Source organism: Dreissena polymorpha, chromosome 10 (genome assembly GCF_020536995.1).
Source record: "Dreissena polymorpha isolate Duluth1 chromosome 10, UMN_Dpol_1.0, whole genome shotgun sequence".
NCBI classification, from domain to species: Eukaryota; Metazoa; Mollusca; class Bivalvia; order Myida; family Dreissenidae; genus Dreissena; species Dreissena polymorpha.
In genome coordinates, this window is record NC_068364.1 from 10,249,038 (window position 1) to 10,265,779 (window position 16,742).

General features: G+C 36.8%; 2 protein-coding genes across 15 annotated transcripts in view; one reads left to right on the top strand and one right to left on the bottom strand.

Moving 5' to 3' along the window:
• Positions 1-1,162: 1,162 nt before the first annotated feature.
• On the top strand, positions 1,163-8,444 carry LOC127847494 (uncharacterized). Its single transcript, XM_052379479.1, has 2 exons — positions 1,163-1,619; positions 1,903-8,444. The coding sequence occupies exon 2, from the start codon at positions 4,655-4,657 to the stop codon at positions 5,912-5,914; it is 1,260 nt and encodes a 419-aa protein (XP_052235439.1). The 5' UTR covers positions 1,163-1,619; positions 1,903-4,654; the 3' UTR covers positions 5,915-8,444.
• Positions 8,445-12,591: 4,147 nt separating this feature from the next.
• Positions 12,592-16,742, bottom strand: part of LOC127847496 (RNA binding protein fox-1 homolog 2-like) — a 124,530-nt gene continuing 120,379 nt past the window's right edge. For all 14 annotated transcript variants that reach the window (XM_052379489.1, XM_052379488.1, XM_052379485.1 and 11 more), the window contains one exon: positions 12,592-16,543. In XM_052379489.1, coding sequence (XP_052235449.1) covers positions 16,499-16,543 — 45 coding nt within the window. In that variant the 3' untranslated portion in view covers positions 12,592-16,498. The remainder of the gene's footprint in view (positions 16,544-16,742) is intronic.

Here is a 16,742-nt window from a genome sequence, read left to right on the forward strand (position 1 = left end):
CAAACTTGACATGAAGGTTGGCCAGGATTAACAGATGACCACTGGTCATTTCAAGGTCATTCATTTGAAGGTCAAGGTCACTGTGACCTTCAATATAAAAAATGTTAAAGTTGTTATAACTTTGGTATGCTTGGACCTAGAGTCTTGAAACTTGACATGAAGGTTGGCCATAACTAGTTAGTAACCACTGGTCATTTCAAGGTCATTCATTTGAAGGTCAAGGTCACTGTGACCTTGAATGTAAAAATGTTAAAGTTCTTATTTCATGGTATAACTTTGGTATGCTTGGACCTAGAGTCTTCAAACTTGACATGAAGGTTGGCCAGGATTAACAGATGACCACTGGTCATTTCAAGGTCATTCATTTGAAGGTGAAGGTCACTGTGACCTTCAATATAAAAATGTTAAAGTTGTTATAACTTTGGTATGCTTGGACCTAGAGTCTTGAAACTTGACATGAAGGTTGGCCAGAACTAGTAAGTAACCACTGGACATTTCAAGGTCATTCATTTGAAGGTCAAGGTCACTGTGACCTTGAATGTAAAAATGTTAAAGTTGTTATAACTTAGGTATGCTTGGACCTAGAGTCTTGAAACTTGACATGAAGGTTGGCCAGAACTAGTAAGTAACCACTGGACATTTCAAGGTCATTCATTTGAAGGTCAAGGTCACTGTGACCTTGAATGTAAAAATGTTAAAGTTCTTATTTCATGTTATAACTTTGGTATGCTTGTACCTAGAGTCTTGAAACTTGAAATAAAGATTGGCCAGTACTAGAAGATGACCACTGGTCATTTCAATGTCATTCATTTGAAGGTCAAGGTCACTGTGACCTTAAATGTTAAAATGTTAAAATTGTTATAACTTTGGTATGCTTGGACATAGTCTTCAAACTTGACATGAAGGTTTGCAAGCACACTTAGATGACCACTGGTCATTTCAAGGTCATTCATTCTAAGGTCAAGGTCACTGTGACCTTGAATGTAAAAATGTTAAAGTTCTTATAACTTTGGTAGGTAAAAATGTTAAAGTTCTTATTCCATGTTATAACTTTGGTATGCTTGTACCTAGAGTATTGCATTGACAAAAACACGAAAGGTACTTTCCTGTCATTTAAATCAAAAATCCGGCTTCAATGCGGTCATCTCCGACCGCGGAACTCTTGTATTAAAAGATATATTACATCTTAAAATTCCTCTTCCAGTGGTAACCAGGTCTAAGTGTCAACACAGCAAGGGACAGGGTTGAGCACACCACAGGGAGGGGAATCATAGGGTGCAGCACTCTGCTACTTCTTTAATGCGGATCTTTATTCTTTATAGTTCTCTTAGCTCTGTCAAATGGGATTTAAACTTTCCATATTCAATCTAAGCTACATAGATATGTAGCTAATATATATGAATTGCTTATATGCATAACAATGTTGTAGGTTATAATTGTATGTTTGACTTTAATGGGGAAAATAAAGCTGTTGTCATTGCAAAGCACATTGTTACGTTTTATGTGTATGGAAGAGTTATCTGCTTGTGTTTGTATGTGGACTTTTGTAAACATGTCAATGTCAAAGATGTTGATGCAGTTCCTATTACCTTCAATATTTTTACTAATCAGAATCCAGGGTTGTGTAGATTCTTCTTTCGCTATCTTTGAATCTTCACATTTTATGGGGCCTAACTACTATGAATGTCTGCTGTAAAGGAATCATTAAGAGAAAACAGCTGGACTCTTTTATTAAAACGAAATAACAGGTGATTTATTAATTAATTTAATAGCTCTGGTGATAATGAATTGTGTACAATTTACTATGTTTATGGTCCCTTGTTTCTATGGTCTTAACTTTTAAATTGCAGAAATGTTGGTAAATTATTATAATAGAATACAGAAACAATTGGAAAGAAGCAGAATTAAGAGAACTTGAATTAGAACTTGAGAACCAACGTGCAAAATTAAAAAATTAAAAGAGACATTCTCACTGCGGAAAAAGAGTTAAAAATTCAAGAAGTGTTGGAGAACTCAGGCGATTTTGAAGATCGTGATATTCAGTTAGAAGAAGAAAAATGTAACCGTACAGAGACATTCGTGAGGCAATTAGTGCCTAATTTTACATGTAAGCAAGAGACGCTGAAAGAAACATTGCAATTTTCAAATTTCCTTCTAAAGAAAGAACTTTTATCACGATTTGTGAAATTCAATGATAAGCCTGAGAACTATCTTCATTGGAAAAAACAATTCATGTCATTAGTTGAAGAACTTGAACTGTCACAAAGCGAACTGTTGGACTTGTTGGTAAAATATTTAGGTGACAAGTCGTCACCCCAGGCCATATCTATCCGAAACTCTTGCCAAAACGCAGAAAGAGCGCGGAACCAACTATGGAAACGGTTAAACGACAGATTTGGCAGATCTGAAATGATTCTTGATTCGTTGAACAGACGATTGTTCTCAATCGAAAGGATTACAGGCAACCAGGGTTATTCAAAGCTTTATGACTTGTTGGACTGGGTTAATGAGGTTAATTATTTGATGACACGTCATGAGTTTGTTACATTGCTAGGGCACTTCAACACTCCAATGGGCTTAAATCCAATGATACAGAAATTGCCAGTCACTATTCAGTCAAAATGGATCAACAAGGCAGCGAATTACAAAGAGACTAACTGCGTTGCATATCCGCCATTTACAGTGTTTACAGAGTTTCTTGAAAGTATGGCAGGAAGGTTCAATGATCCAGCATTAGTGATCAGTGACAAACAAAGCCAGAGGTTTGACGCCAAAAGCGTTCCATCCAGCACAAGGACGCAACATCACCTCTTAACAAGGAAAACTGATGTTGAAACACCTCGAGTTCAAGTGCCTGTCCCATCAGTGCACGAATGTGCCATCCATGGCAAGGGGCATCCGTTGAATGCATGCAGGGCCTTCCGTCAAAAACCATGTGAAGAACGCAAGCAAATTCTATGGGAGAAAAAGATTTGTTTCAGATGTTGCAATTCAAACAGTCACATGGCAAAGATTGCAAGGCCATTGTTACGTGTCGAGTATGCGACAAAGGTCATCCAACTGCTCTTCATGTTCATAATGACACAACAACCATGAGAAGCCACGGCGGGGAGCAAGAAAGCAAAATTGTTTCGAAATGTACTGCTGTGTGCGGCGAAAAGGTCATGTTCCAAAACAGTTTTGGTGAAAGTCAGCGCCCGCACACTACTTTGGGAGAAGGGGTCCGCAGCCCTTAGGAGGGGGAATTTTCGCGGCGTTTCCCTTTTTGGGGGATTTTTTTACTTACTCTCTCATTATTACATTTGTACATGTTTGCACTATATTCATTGCATTTTTCATAATTTAGTATGTTTGCAAAGATTAAATTGAAAAAGAATTGAGATATAATAATCATGAGACACATCTTTCTATTAAAAAAAAAAAAAAAAAAATTTTTTTTTTTAGGGGGAATTTTCCCCCAAAAAGGGGAAAAAAGTATACTTTTCAGGTGGGGGACTGCCGCCAAATTTCGGCGGCAGATTTAATAGATTGAGGGCCCTGAAAGTATTCAAGCCCGAAGAGCCAGACAGATACATTTATACATACGCCGTACATGATGATCAAAGCAACCGATCCCTTGCAAGCTCGGAACTATTAGATGAGCTTAGAATTGCAGATGCGAGACAGCGATACACACTTTCATCTTGCGCAGGAAAGACAAGTATCTTATCTAGAAGTGTTTTGAATCTCATGGTCTGTGCAATTGATGACTCTTGTCAGTTAGAAGTCAAGAACTTAGTTGAGTGTGAAATTCCTAGTGACATATCTGAAATACCCACACCGGAAGTTGCTGCATTGCTTTCCCACCTGAAGCCAATCAAGGACAAGTTCTCTGAACTCATGGAGAATCCGCACATAGGGCTACTGATTTGCAGAGATATCCCAGAAGCACATCATGTTCTGGAACAAGTGCTAGATGATCAGAAGCAATTGCCATTTGCACAAAAACTACCACTTGGTTGGGTTTTTATTGGCGAAGTGTGTTTGGGCCAGTTGCATATGAACGAGACTTGTAAGAACATAAGAACATTCAAGACTCAAGTGTTGAACGCAGACAGAACAACTTTGTTGTGCCCTTGCCCGAATGCTTTGAAAGTAAGTGAGAAAATCAACACAAGTGATGATATTTTCAAGGTCACTAAAGCTGATGATCAAGTTGGACTGTCCCAAGATGACCAGATGTTCCTTCAAATCATGGACAATACAATAGACATTAGAGATGGTCATTGGACAGCTCCGTTGCCACTAAAGAATCCCAGAGAAAAGCTCCCAAATAACAAGCTAAGTGTTTATAAGAGAGCTACCAGCCTATGGGCTTCACTACAGAAAAATCCAGTGAAACAAGAGCAAATGCACAAGTTCATGCAACAGATACTAGATTCTGGCGCAGTAGAAGAGGCCCCACCACTGAATGAAGACACATAACGCTGGTATCTACCTTTCTTTGGGGTATATCATTCACCCGCTCAAGCCAATCAAGGTCCGAGGAGTGTTTGATTCATCTGCAGTATTTAATGGAAATTGAACACTGAACAACATTCTCTTGACTGGACCAAACTGCACGAATAGTCTGCTTGGTGTACTTCTGCGTTTCAGATGTAATGCTGTAGCTGTCATGTGCGACGTGCAGCAGATGTTCTATTGCTTCAAGGTCAACAAGGAACACCGTGATTTGCTTCGTTTCTTTTGGCACAAAGACAACAATCCAAAGAAAGAGCTAATAGAATACCGAATGACGGTTCATGTCTTTGGGAACAGCCCTTCGCCAGCTATAGCCACCTACTGCCTCAGAAAAGCTGTCGAGACTGCAGATGAAGATGTGAGAACCTTTGTAAACAGGGACTTCTATGTAGACGATGCCTTGACATCACATTTAAAGGAAGAAGAAGCCATTGACTTGATTAAAAGAACGCAAGAAACCTTGAGTAGAAGCAGTATTAGACTGTATAAGATAGCCTCTAATTCTAGAGTCGTGATAAGCAGTTTCCCAGTAGAAGACCTCGCAATTGACATGACATCCTTTGACATCTCTACAGATGAAATGCCCGATCAGGCTAGTCTAGGTTTGAAATGGAATACCAATGCCGATACATTTGAGTTTAAGATCAACATTGCTGAAAGACCATTCACAAGGCGAGAAGTAGTTGCCACAGTCAACAGCATTTTTGACCCGCTAGGATTTCTTGCGCCTGTGACAATAGAAGGAAAAATCTTGGTACGGGAAATCATGAATGAGGCCACATCGTCAGATTGGGATGAGCCGTTGCCAAGACACTTAGAAGGAAAATGGGAACAATGGAAAAACTCATTAACCTCATTGAATGACATAGCCATTCCACGTATGTACACCATGACCAATTTTACCGCAGAGGATGCACTACACATTTATTCAGATGCGTCTGAAAAAGCAATATCGGCTGTCTGTTTTGTGATGACTGCAACTGAAACAGGGTTTGTGCTCGGAAAATCAAGGTTGGCACCTGCAAACACAACCATTCCACGCTTAGAGTTGTGTGCAGCAGTCTTGGCCACTGAGGTAGCAGAAATTATCTCGGAGCATCTTGATTATCCCATGGAGAGATTCATTTTTCATTCTGACAGCAGAGTTGTTCTCGGGTATTTGAACAATCAGTCTAGAAGATTTTACACATACGTAGCCAACAGAGTACAAATCATCTTGAAACGCACTAATGTCCACCAGTGGAACTATGTACATACATCAAACAACCCAGCAGATCTCGCCACACGTTGTGCGACACCTGCCAAGAAATCGGATGCAAGTATGTGGATTAGAGGACCGAAGACACTTCCGAATGAAACACGTTCTCCCGACACATTCACCCTGGTAGATGAAGGCAAGGATAGCGAAATTTGACCTCTTGTGAAGGTTTCAAAAACAGACATTAATCGTGACATAACTGAAACATTCAGAAATTCTCTAGTTGGAAGTCTTTGAAAATCACACATTGCTGGTCTGCTTGTAAATCATTTTCATGTTTTAGTTCACCATCAGGGTAGACTTTATACAGAGGCAGCCATAAGAAACCATTGCTATTGGATAGTCGGGGTGAAACGTTTAGTATCCAGCATCATATACCAGTGCGTTACTTGCAGGCGCTTGCGTGGCAACTTTGTGAATCAACAGATGGCCAACCTTCCTGAAGATAGACTTACCCCAGGACCTCCATTCACATACGTTGGTGTGGATACCTTCGGACCATGGCCAGTTGTGACACGGCGTACCAGAGGAGGGGTTGCAGAGAGCAAACGATGGGCCATCATATTTGTTTGCTTATTCACCTGAGCATCTCATATAGAAGTGATCGAGGACATGAGTAGCTCAGCCTTTATAAACGCTCTACGACGATTCATCTCTGTGCGGGGACCTGTGAAAGAATTTCGATCTGATCGTGGAACCAATTTTGTTGGTGCTTTGAAGGACATTAAAGCTGATGCAATTTGTGTTGAAGACCCACCCATAAAAGCATTTCTCAAGGATAAGGAAGTCGCCTGGATCTTGAACACCCCACACGCTTCGCACAAGGGAGGATGTTGGGAGCGTATTATTGGACTAACTCGAATTATTCTTAATGCAATGCTTTTGAATACCCAAGGTCAAAAACTCACACACGAAGTGTTGTGTACATTGATGTGTGAAGTGTGTGCTGTGCTAAATAGTCGACCGATTGGGCCAATCACCTACGATCCGCTCGACCCAGTCCTGATAACCCCATGGATGTTGCTGACACAGAAATCTGGACACCTGCCACCTCTGACAACTTCTACGGACATCAGAGAAATCTACGCTTCTCAGTGGAAACATGTTCAAATACTTTCTAACATGTTTTGGAAGCGTTGGCAAAAAGATTATTTAAGTAGCCCTCAGGGTCGACGAAAGTGGCTCGAGCTTCGGGATGATGTCAAACCGGGAGATGTCATGTTGCTGAAGGAGAGTTCGGAGAGAAACCAGTGGCCAATGGCGGTAGTAGAGCGAGTTTTCCCCGGAACCGACGAAATAGTGAGGTCACTTGAAGTGAGGTTGCATCATAGAGACGGACAGTCAGCAAAATACATAAGACCTATAACGCAAGTGGTGCGGTTGATTGACTGAATTTTGTGTGTAAAACAGTGTTATGTTTTAATTGCTAAGCTTTATGTTTAATAATTGATGTTATATTCATGTACAACCTTTGTGTACCTATTATTCAAGGTTGAGTGTATTTTTGCTATATTTTTCTTTTCTTGGGATCTTTGATACTTTTTTATGTTAGACAAAAGTTGTAAATTGATAGTGATATCTTCATGATATCAGACGGGGAGTGTGTTGTTCCTTAGCTTGATTATTAGTTGTATGTAACCTGACCGATTTTTCCAACGCTATAATTTTTACAAGAAATCGTTTGGTCACGTTTTTCTTAAATTAAAAAACCCCTTTGCAAGCTTCATTGTCCAGGTAAACAAATAGAAAGAGCATATTTTGATACATTTTTATGTATTTGATTATTATACAAACTATTTTTATTAGACTGTTCAGCGATTTTCTTACTATTTTGCTGATAAGATTTTTTGTTTGTTCGTACTCTAACGATTCGTTCCATTTTTGTGTTTCGGATTATCATTTGTTCAGTGTAAACTCTCCGCTTGAATCTTATGTAACTCATCATATGTGTAAAACATGATAGATCCCGTTCCTTTTTATACGCCCGTCTATGACGGGACGTATTATGGTATACCCCGCGTCCGTCTGTCCGTCCGTCTGTCCGTCCGTCTGTCCGTCCGTCTGTCCGTCCGTCTGTCCGTCCGTCCGTCCGTCCGTCTGTTAATGTCGTACGCTACGTCAAATATCCTTTGACAGATTTTCTTCAAATTTTAACACAATCTTAATATTGATAAACCCTGATCCCCTTTCGTTTTTGACGGAATTCTGAATTGTCGTTCCAGAGTTATGGGACTTTGTTCGTCAAAATTTCGTGATTTCATTGAATGTCCTACTGTAGCTCAAATATCCTTCGATGGATTTTTTTCAAATTTCAACCCAATCTTAATATTGATAAACCCTGATCCCCTTTCGTTTTTGACGGAATTCTGAATTGTCGTTCCAGAGTTATGGGACTTTGTTCGTCAAAATTTCGTGATTTCATTGAATGTCCTACCGTAGCTCAAATATCCTTCGATGGATTTTTTTCAAATTTTAACACAATCTTAATATTCATAAACCCTGATCCCCTTTCATTTTTGACGGAATTCTGAATTGTCGTTCCAGAGTTATGCGACTTTGTTCGTCAAAATTTCGTGATTTCATTAAATAAACTGAAGTAAAAAAATGATTCAAAGGGTTATTTATTACCTTACTACTTCATTGGCGAACGACGGGCGTATCATGCGCTCATGGCGCAGCAGTTTATTTTATTTACCAATGTTTTGTATCATTTTACAGCCATCTACAACGCCATGCATACCTCTAGTCTATATCTAGTCAAATCTAATTGGTCTCACCCTTGTGTAAGTTAAATGTAGTTATTGCAACATTGATGTGATATGCTGTTATTTGGTTGTAATTATTTGAATAACTCAACTAAATCCATCATTCCTTAAACGTTCAGTACTGCCTTTTATTGTTTTGAATTCTAAATGCTCATAGTGATGGACAGTAAAATCTTATGTACATCTATGCAATACTTGTATAATGCTAAAGGCCTAAGATTACATTTTTAATAGTTGTGTAACGCTGTTATTTTACGGATTATTTTGTCATGCATTTTGTAAGTTTTTGGTATTGTGTAATTTCAGTTTTACGGGTTTGATCCGTTATCTTGCTGTCAAATTAAATCCGGCTGAATGATCCGTTGTCTCATGTTCAATTAAAATCCGGCTTAATAATTGGGGCAGTAAACAAATGACAACCATAAGCAGACTGCTTAGAGTATGCAGCAATAGTATACTAACCTCACTGTCAAGATGCCTTGAACAATTTGTGTTATCGGTGCTCTATGAACTCGCTTATACTACTCAAAATTTGCTAAGGATCACTTTTTATTTTCACATTATCTTCAATTTAATTTTATTTAATTTAAATTATTTTGCAGATTTTGTTTTTAGAATGTGTGTTTTTGATAATACATGTATTTTTATGTATTGATTTATCATTGATGCGTGACGCTGACTGAGTAAACTTCAAATTACAGATACTATAAAAAGTGATCCTTGGCAAATTTTGAGTAGTATATTATTCATTAAGGTCTACCCTATTGTGTGCTTTCTAAGTTTGCACCCTTTGGTCTGGTCGAGTCATCAACAATTAATGTTTGTGAACACGTGTGAATGCTCAAGTGCCATAATGCCCCTCTTGTTTAAACTTAAACAAACAACAATTATCTATGGGAATGAACTTGCAAGGGAAAAAACTTTTGAAAAGTAGGTATGTTTCAATTGCTTCCCTTTGTGCATAATTTTAGTAGAAATGCAGATATCATACGAGTCATGTTTCGTTGATATTTCAGGACTCAAATGTACCCAGATAAAATAAAATCATGAAATGTACATTCCAATAAATATTAAAATAATTGTCTTTTAAGTGAAAGACAATGTTGATATTTTGTGAGTAACAGAGGCATGTATTGTTGTCCCCCCCCCCCCTCAAGGCAACCATGTTCATTGTAGTTAACTATTTGAACTTGTTCATATTGTACATTTAGGAGTGTCTTGATAACAGTGTTGTATTGTTGTTAATAAACTTTCAAACATCATTACACAGATTGTTTGCAGTTGCTTTTTTTTAGATTATGTAGCATTCTCTGAGAGTTTCAAGGAACAGAACAAGTATGACTGCTCTGGGTTGACAAGTATGACTGCTCTGGGTTGACAAGTATGACTGCTCTGGGCTGACAAGTATGACTGATCTGGGCTGACAAGTATGACTGCTCTGGGTTGACAAGTATGACTGCTCTGGGCTGACAAGTATGACTGCTCTGGGTTGACAAGTATGACTGCTCTGGGCTGACAAGTATGACTGTTCTGGGTTGACAAGTATGACTGTTCTAGGTTGACAAGTATGACTGCTCTGGGTTGACAAGTATGACTGCTCTGGGCCCGTATTCACCAAACAATTCTTAGACTTAAGTCTAAGAATAAAGACAATTCTTTAAATTAGAATATTTAAGAATTTCTCTAATTTTTAGTCAAACTCTGCAGTAAACATCTCTGTCTATTTATTCTTCATATAGAACATTTTGTTAATGACACAATCACCAGTGGAGGCCTGTATATATTCAAACACTGAACACATTTTTCTTGGTTCCAAGTCTATTCTTTATTCTTAAGTCTAAGAATCGGTTGGTGAATACGGGCCCTGAGCTGACAAGTATGACTGCTCTGGGCTGACAAGTATGACTGCTCTGGGTTGACAAGTATGACTGCTCTGGGCTGACAAGTATGACTGCTCTGGGCTGACAAGTATGACTGCTCTGGGTTGACAAGTATGACTGCTCTGGGCTGACAAGTATGACTGCTCTGGGTTGACAAGTATGACTGCTCTGGGCTGAACATGTTCTTTACTTCACTAAAGTATTATATACCACTGCGTTATCAGTAAGTAAATTGTAATGGCAGTGCCCAAATAAAATGTTTTGTGCCGTTTTCATTGTTTTATTGCAATGCTTTCGCACTGACCACTTTCTAACCAAAACACTTATGATACATAACGATGTAAATACATTCTGTATTCTTTTAGTATTTACATGTATTGTGTTAAACCTGAGCTGTGAGCATTTTTTTCTACCATATCTACTTTTCACTAAAACAATGTTCGCTTTGGATCTAGAATCAGAAAATTACATTTTATACTCCAAGTACAGCATGATTTCTTAAAAATTTCTGACAATTGAGATTCATCTGATACAGACTCGCATCACATTGTTTAAGAGAGCATAACAAAGGCAATTATGTGCTCAAAGGCGTTGGTCAAATTGGTTGCACAATTATGGTTAACATGGTTTTTAAAATATTGATAACGTAATTAGTTTACTTTTATCACAAACCTAGGACAAACTACGGAGTACCAAAATGTCTGATTTCGATTTCCGAACTATATCCCACTGTCTTTTCTCAATGGTGATGAACTTTAAAATGAATTAGGGACAGACAACTCTTTCATCAAGTACAGATCTTGCCGGAGAGATCGCTTTAGCAGTCTGCAAATCAAGTATTATTTAAAAAATTTATTTTATATTCTTATATATTAAGTGACCCTACAAAAATGTATATCCTATTTTGTAAAAATTATAAATTTAATCACCTGAATGCAGTCTTTGCTACCTCATAGTGACCATGATTTTTATATACTCTCTTAAACTGTGTTGATAAAATATATGTAAAGGAAACACGCGAGCTCCGGGGCTGTTTTAACCCTTGTGACATGATCAGAACAAATTGGGCATAAGACCACCTAACAATGTTAGACGGCAAATAAGACTACTCTTGGTCTTGGTTGTCAAGTAATTTTGCAGCACTAGTCTTTCTAAATCATGTGACCCCTGGGGAATGTTAATGCTATACCCCAGGGGCATGAAAAGTTAGTGGACAGTTAGATGTTTTTCACACTAAATATATAAATCCTGAAACTTGAGGTTTGATGGAGGAAAATTAATGCAGTTATCATTTTAAAAATATATTTAAGCCTTGGTGACCTACTTACATATTTGATGGACTGTAAGGAGCTGACCAAAATTGAAAGAGGGTCACCCATGGTGTTCTCCTCTTACCTTTTGTAAAAATCTGTTAAGGTTTTTAGAAGTCTTCAGATGAAAAAGTTAATGTAGGCACCTCACACACTCGCGGAAGACAGATGATAAGGTATCCTTAAAGCTTCAATATTGGTATAAACACTTTGTCAAGATACTGGCACATCACATGGATCATGAAATCTATAATTCACACTTCATATGATTCTGTTTTTTTTTTAATGAATTATCTGTTCAAATGGACGCGAAAGCGCTCACTACATGAACTGCAGTGTAGGGTGTTAACAGCAGTCACATGAGAGTGGTTCCCAGGGGTAAGGCAGTGTAGGGTTATAATGGAAGGGTTACATGTGAACAGTTCCCTGGGGTAGAGAAGTCTGTGGGACAACATGCAGCATTCCAATTCTCCAAATGACCAACTCATACACCATGCTGCTATAGTAACAAGTGCACCGACAGTTTTAAGACTTTCACAATTGTCTTATTTAGAAGGTGAACACTTTAAGCGTTTATATGCTTTCATTTGTTGGTTATATGTAGTTTTTCTTGAAGAAATCTCAACAAAAGACTTTCAATGGAATGTCAGCAACCTTCAGTAAATCTTGTCACAACCAAACCAATCTATATCCACGACAGATATGCTTACAGCAACATGGTGTAGAGTTAATCCCCAAACTGTTATAGGCTATAATTTCATGCATTAAAATATCCTGAACAAATAGATAAACAAACATGTTTACATATCCACCTGTGAGTGGTAACGGACAGATGTGTCAAGCAACAGGGCCCAGAGGGACTTGAGAAGTCAGTAAGCTTATATACAACAGTTTATTGCAGGTACATCAACAGCCAGTGCAGAAAACAGAAACATCAAATTAGATTTAATTAACACATTATTATAGTTCTTCTGTCAATTCAATAGTTATACTTGGATAAAGCCGAGATTTATATCTTACAAAATTATGAAGGCTATTGTTTATAGCTGATGCTGAATAATAAAGAGACATAATTGTATGTAACTAGAGTTGTCACATATGTAACTAATACCCCCTCACTGCTATGTCAATTATGTTCAAGGGCAAATACCTCAAGACTTTGTAAATGATAATGCTTGAAAAGAGTGTATTACACATCTTGACTTCATGGTGATGACATCTTTTCATTAACGTTTTTTTAGCTTAATTCAATAGTTTGTTAAATGGGGGGATGTAGCTAACTTTACAAATTCAACATGTTATGAAGAAAGACTAACCAACACAAATATACAAATGAATCCAATATCCCCCCTTTGAACTCCATTTGCGCGAGTATAATAATTACAAATTAAAAATGAAGTAAAGACTGCACACAGCGTTTCTGGGGATTACATTTCAAACTACTTACTAAATACAAAGCACAACACAAAACTAAGCAGACTATGTATGTTAATAGGAAGTTATATATACATTCAACAAGAAATACACTGATTAGCAATCAACAAAGTGGTACACTAATCTCTCATCCTGCAAACTCATGCCATTCAAACACCTGGGTGAGAAATAAGACCCCCAAGGATTATGTCTCTTGCATGCAGCCTTGGTCTATACATGTTGGCATAGAGCATTTCTTATGGTCATTCCAAGTAAATTCTCATTCCATACTACCATCCTCTACTTTCTGAAGTTACTATTGCAGTTGAGAGCAAGCAGTAAACAATAAATATTTTCAACATATCACTTGAACAAGTGAAACATCCAGTTTCGAACAATACTACATGAATATACAGTAAATAATAATTAAATAGCAACTATAGAAGCTAAAAGTCAGCTTGATTCAACTGCAAAGTAATCCAGAAAGTGATGTTTTAAAATGTGCACTACAAGGAAAATGCAAGTGCGTTAACAAAGCCAATACAGTGGCGCATATAACAGTAAATAACATGGTGTAACAAATGCAAACAGCATACCAACATACAATTTCCAATACACATAGTTGTACATAAATGAGAGCAAAACATTATGATAACTAAGACATTCAATTGTTTAACATGACATAAATAAGGACACACATATATTGGCATTTTTAAGCAATTTTAGTTAATAACACATGTTTGGGATGTTCACTGCTGCATGCCATGAAGATCAAGTTTTCATGCAATGTTATTACTAGAAGTAAAACATAGAAGATATTTCTAAGAAAAAAAAAGAGTCAAAACAAACACATGTGTTGTTGATTATATCAAAATCGTGTATTTATGAAATAAATTATATTTTGATTATCAATGACTCAGTTTAGAAAGTATGACAACAATAAGACAAGTTATTTGCACAAGAAAAAATTGCAATTTCATAATGCTGAGGGGCGCAGTTAAAACTGGCATACAGTAAATAGCATAAACATGTTCCATTAATTGACCAGCGAATCAACACACTTTTTCCCCTGCCCAAATTTTTGCTAGAGTGTGACAAGGGAATGGACCTATACACAACACAGAGAGCTGTTATAATATCTCACAAAGAAAGACATTCTTAATGCTTGCTACACATGGAAAGTATTCTTAGGTGTAATAGGCAAACTATATCAGAATGTTTACCTTCCAAACTAATTTCTCTTATTAATTTCAAAACAAAACTAAAAATTCCACAAGTAGATGTTGAGTATAATTTAAGAAACTTGCTGCTACAAAGCATTGCACACGTTGGTCCGGATGTTTCTAACTGTCGAACATCCAACACAATCCATGCTGCACTGATGGGAAAAACCTGAGGGGAAGTAATCAAAGAATGTAGTAAAAAACGAATTTATCTTCAGTATGTCTAAATACTTACTGAAAGATACCTGTATGCGTATTTTCATGATATCACCATAAAGCAGCCAACTAAAGAAAGGGTATCCAACAAAAAGTATTCACTTAATTTACAAAGGCAGTAATTGAAAATAGGATGGAGTACAAAATAAATTGAATGTGGAAACAAATGTATATTGACATTAAGTGCGTAGTTTGAAGATCCTGAAGAATCTGATGGCATAACACTAAGTGGAGATCTGGAGTGTGTTGCACTGGCTGTCCAGTAGCTTCAGACAGAAACACACAGCCACGCATAGCACTTACATAGACATCATTGAGAGATTCATAGAACAATGTAGCAGGCTAACAATAGCCATCATTGTAAGAAAAACAATCAACAAAAACCAACAAATAAAATAACACACAAAATACTTCAGATGTATACATTTACATGAATTCACAAAACAGACACTGGCAGACGTATTGAATATCGCGGCAAGATATTTTGGCAAGAAAGGTTTTTATTAACAATACTAACAGCTGTTAATAGCTGCTGTTAATTTTTCATCTCTTTACACTGTTTGTAAACAGATTGAAATGTTTTGTAATGTTTGATTACACATGTAGACAGATATGAAGCATAGACTCATTGATTTTAACTATTGCTGTAAAAATACGAAATGATACCAACGTGTATAATAATTGTTGGAACTAAGCCATTTTAGACTAGATAAAAAAAAATTACAAGTAGTAAAATCCTTAAAATGTAAGATCTATTGCAGAATGTATAACATAAATAAATCAAATTAAAATAATTGCAATCCCATTAAGAAAAACAATATCCACTGACTGTCCAAGTTTAAATGCTTTACGCACCAATCTCAGTGACAGGACTTTGTGGAGACAAGGAGTACACTAAATCACAAGTATCACATACAGGGGAAATCTTCAAAAACTTCTATGGTTTTTATGCTTAATTTAAAAACTGAATGAAATACATTTTTTTATTCTGCTTATTTTCCAAACAGTACCCTACCCTGACTGCATTTAAGTTTTTGAGTTTATTTAGCCTTCTAAAGCTGAGAGAAATATTTTGCATTCATATACAAATACTGTTTGAATCAAAACAACATTCCATCTTACAGTTAACATAAGAAATAAACTTAAATGTCACTTATCTTGTTTGCTAAAAAAATATTGAATACAAGGAATAAAAGGAAAGTAAAGATGATCAAAATGACAAAGAAATGCATGTTTCACAAACGAGGTACATTTTTCATAAATACAATCATGTGACTAGAAGTTTGTTCTGAATCAAGCATGCCATTTGAGTATTGTCAGACAAGAAAATACAGGCACAACAATAGCGTCAAGGAAAAATGGAAGAACTTGGTAATAAGTACATTTCACTTTTGATTTTTTCTCTCAACAAAAGCCTGCCCAAACTTTATTGCTGTTGAAAATAAGTCAATTAAGTTCTTTTATATTCCGTTGGTTGCATTTTAAGATGTCGTTATTTTGTTTTGGAGAAAGCTAAATGGTGCAACTTCAGATTTAACCTTTTAAATAACAGTTGATGCTTGAATGCCTACTTAAGGACTTTGTTTAGTCTGTATCTAATGCAAGAATGTTCTAAAACATGGCAGATTTTGCTTCAAAATATCATTAAACAGTGCAACAAATTAATAAATAATTCATTTTCTGTAACCTAGAGCACCTTTCAAGCACTGTAAATATGAAAAACAATTGCACTGAACACCTCCTGTTTCAAAATCTCTTAAGTTGCAATAATAATACTCAGAATAGCAGAACAGAAGGTTTTCTGAAGTCCTATTTCTTCACTTCTGTTGTAACAGTTGATCCTCTGTACGAACACAGATCCCGAAGATCACATGACCAGCATGCTGCATTAACATAGGCAAGTCAATCAGATCATGTGACTTGTGTCAGCCAATCAGTATGGTGTAAATCTCTGGTATGCGCTTCTGTACACTGTAGCCTGAAGTGGACAAATATTTAACTTGAATAAAACACAAGCAGGAAGAAAATAAATACAAATATGTTACACTGTGTATTTTAACAATACATAGAATATATATATACTTGAGAACAAAATGTTCAATGTTAATCATTTGAAATAGATGAAGACACCTTATTGTGTTTACAACAACTGTAATAAACTACACTGCAACTCTGTT

Bases quoted from the DNA above. Each gene is read 5' to 3' on its own strand.
- LOC127847494 (XM_052379479.1), top strand. From the start codon at position 4,655: ATGTGCGACGTGCAGCAGATGTTCTATTGCTTCAAGGTCAACAAGGAA.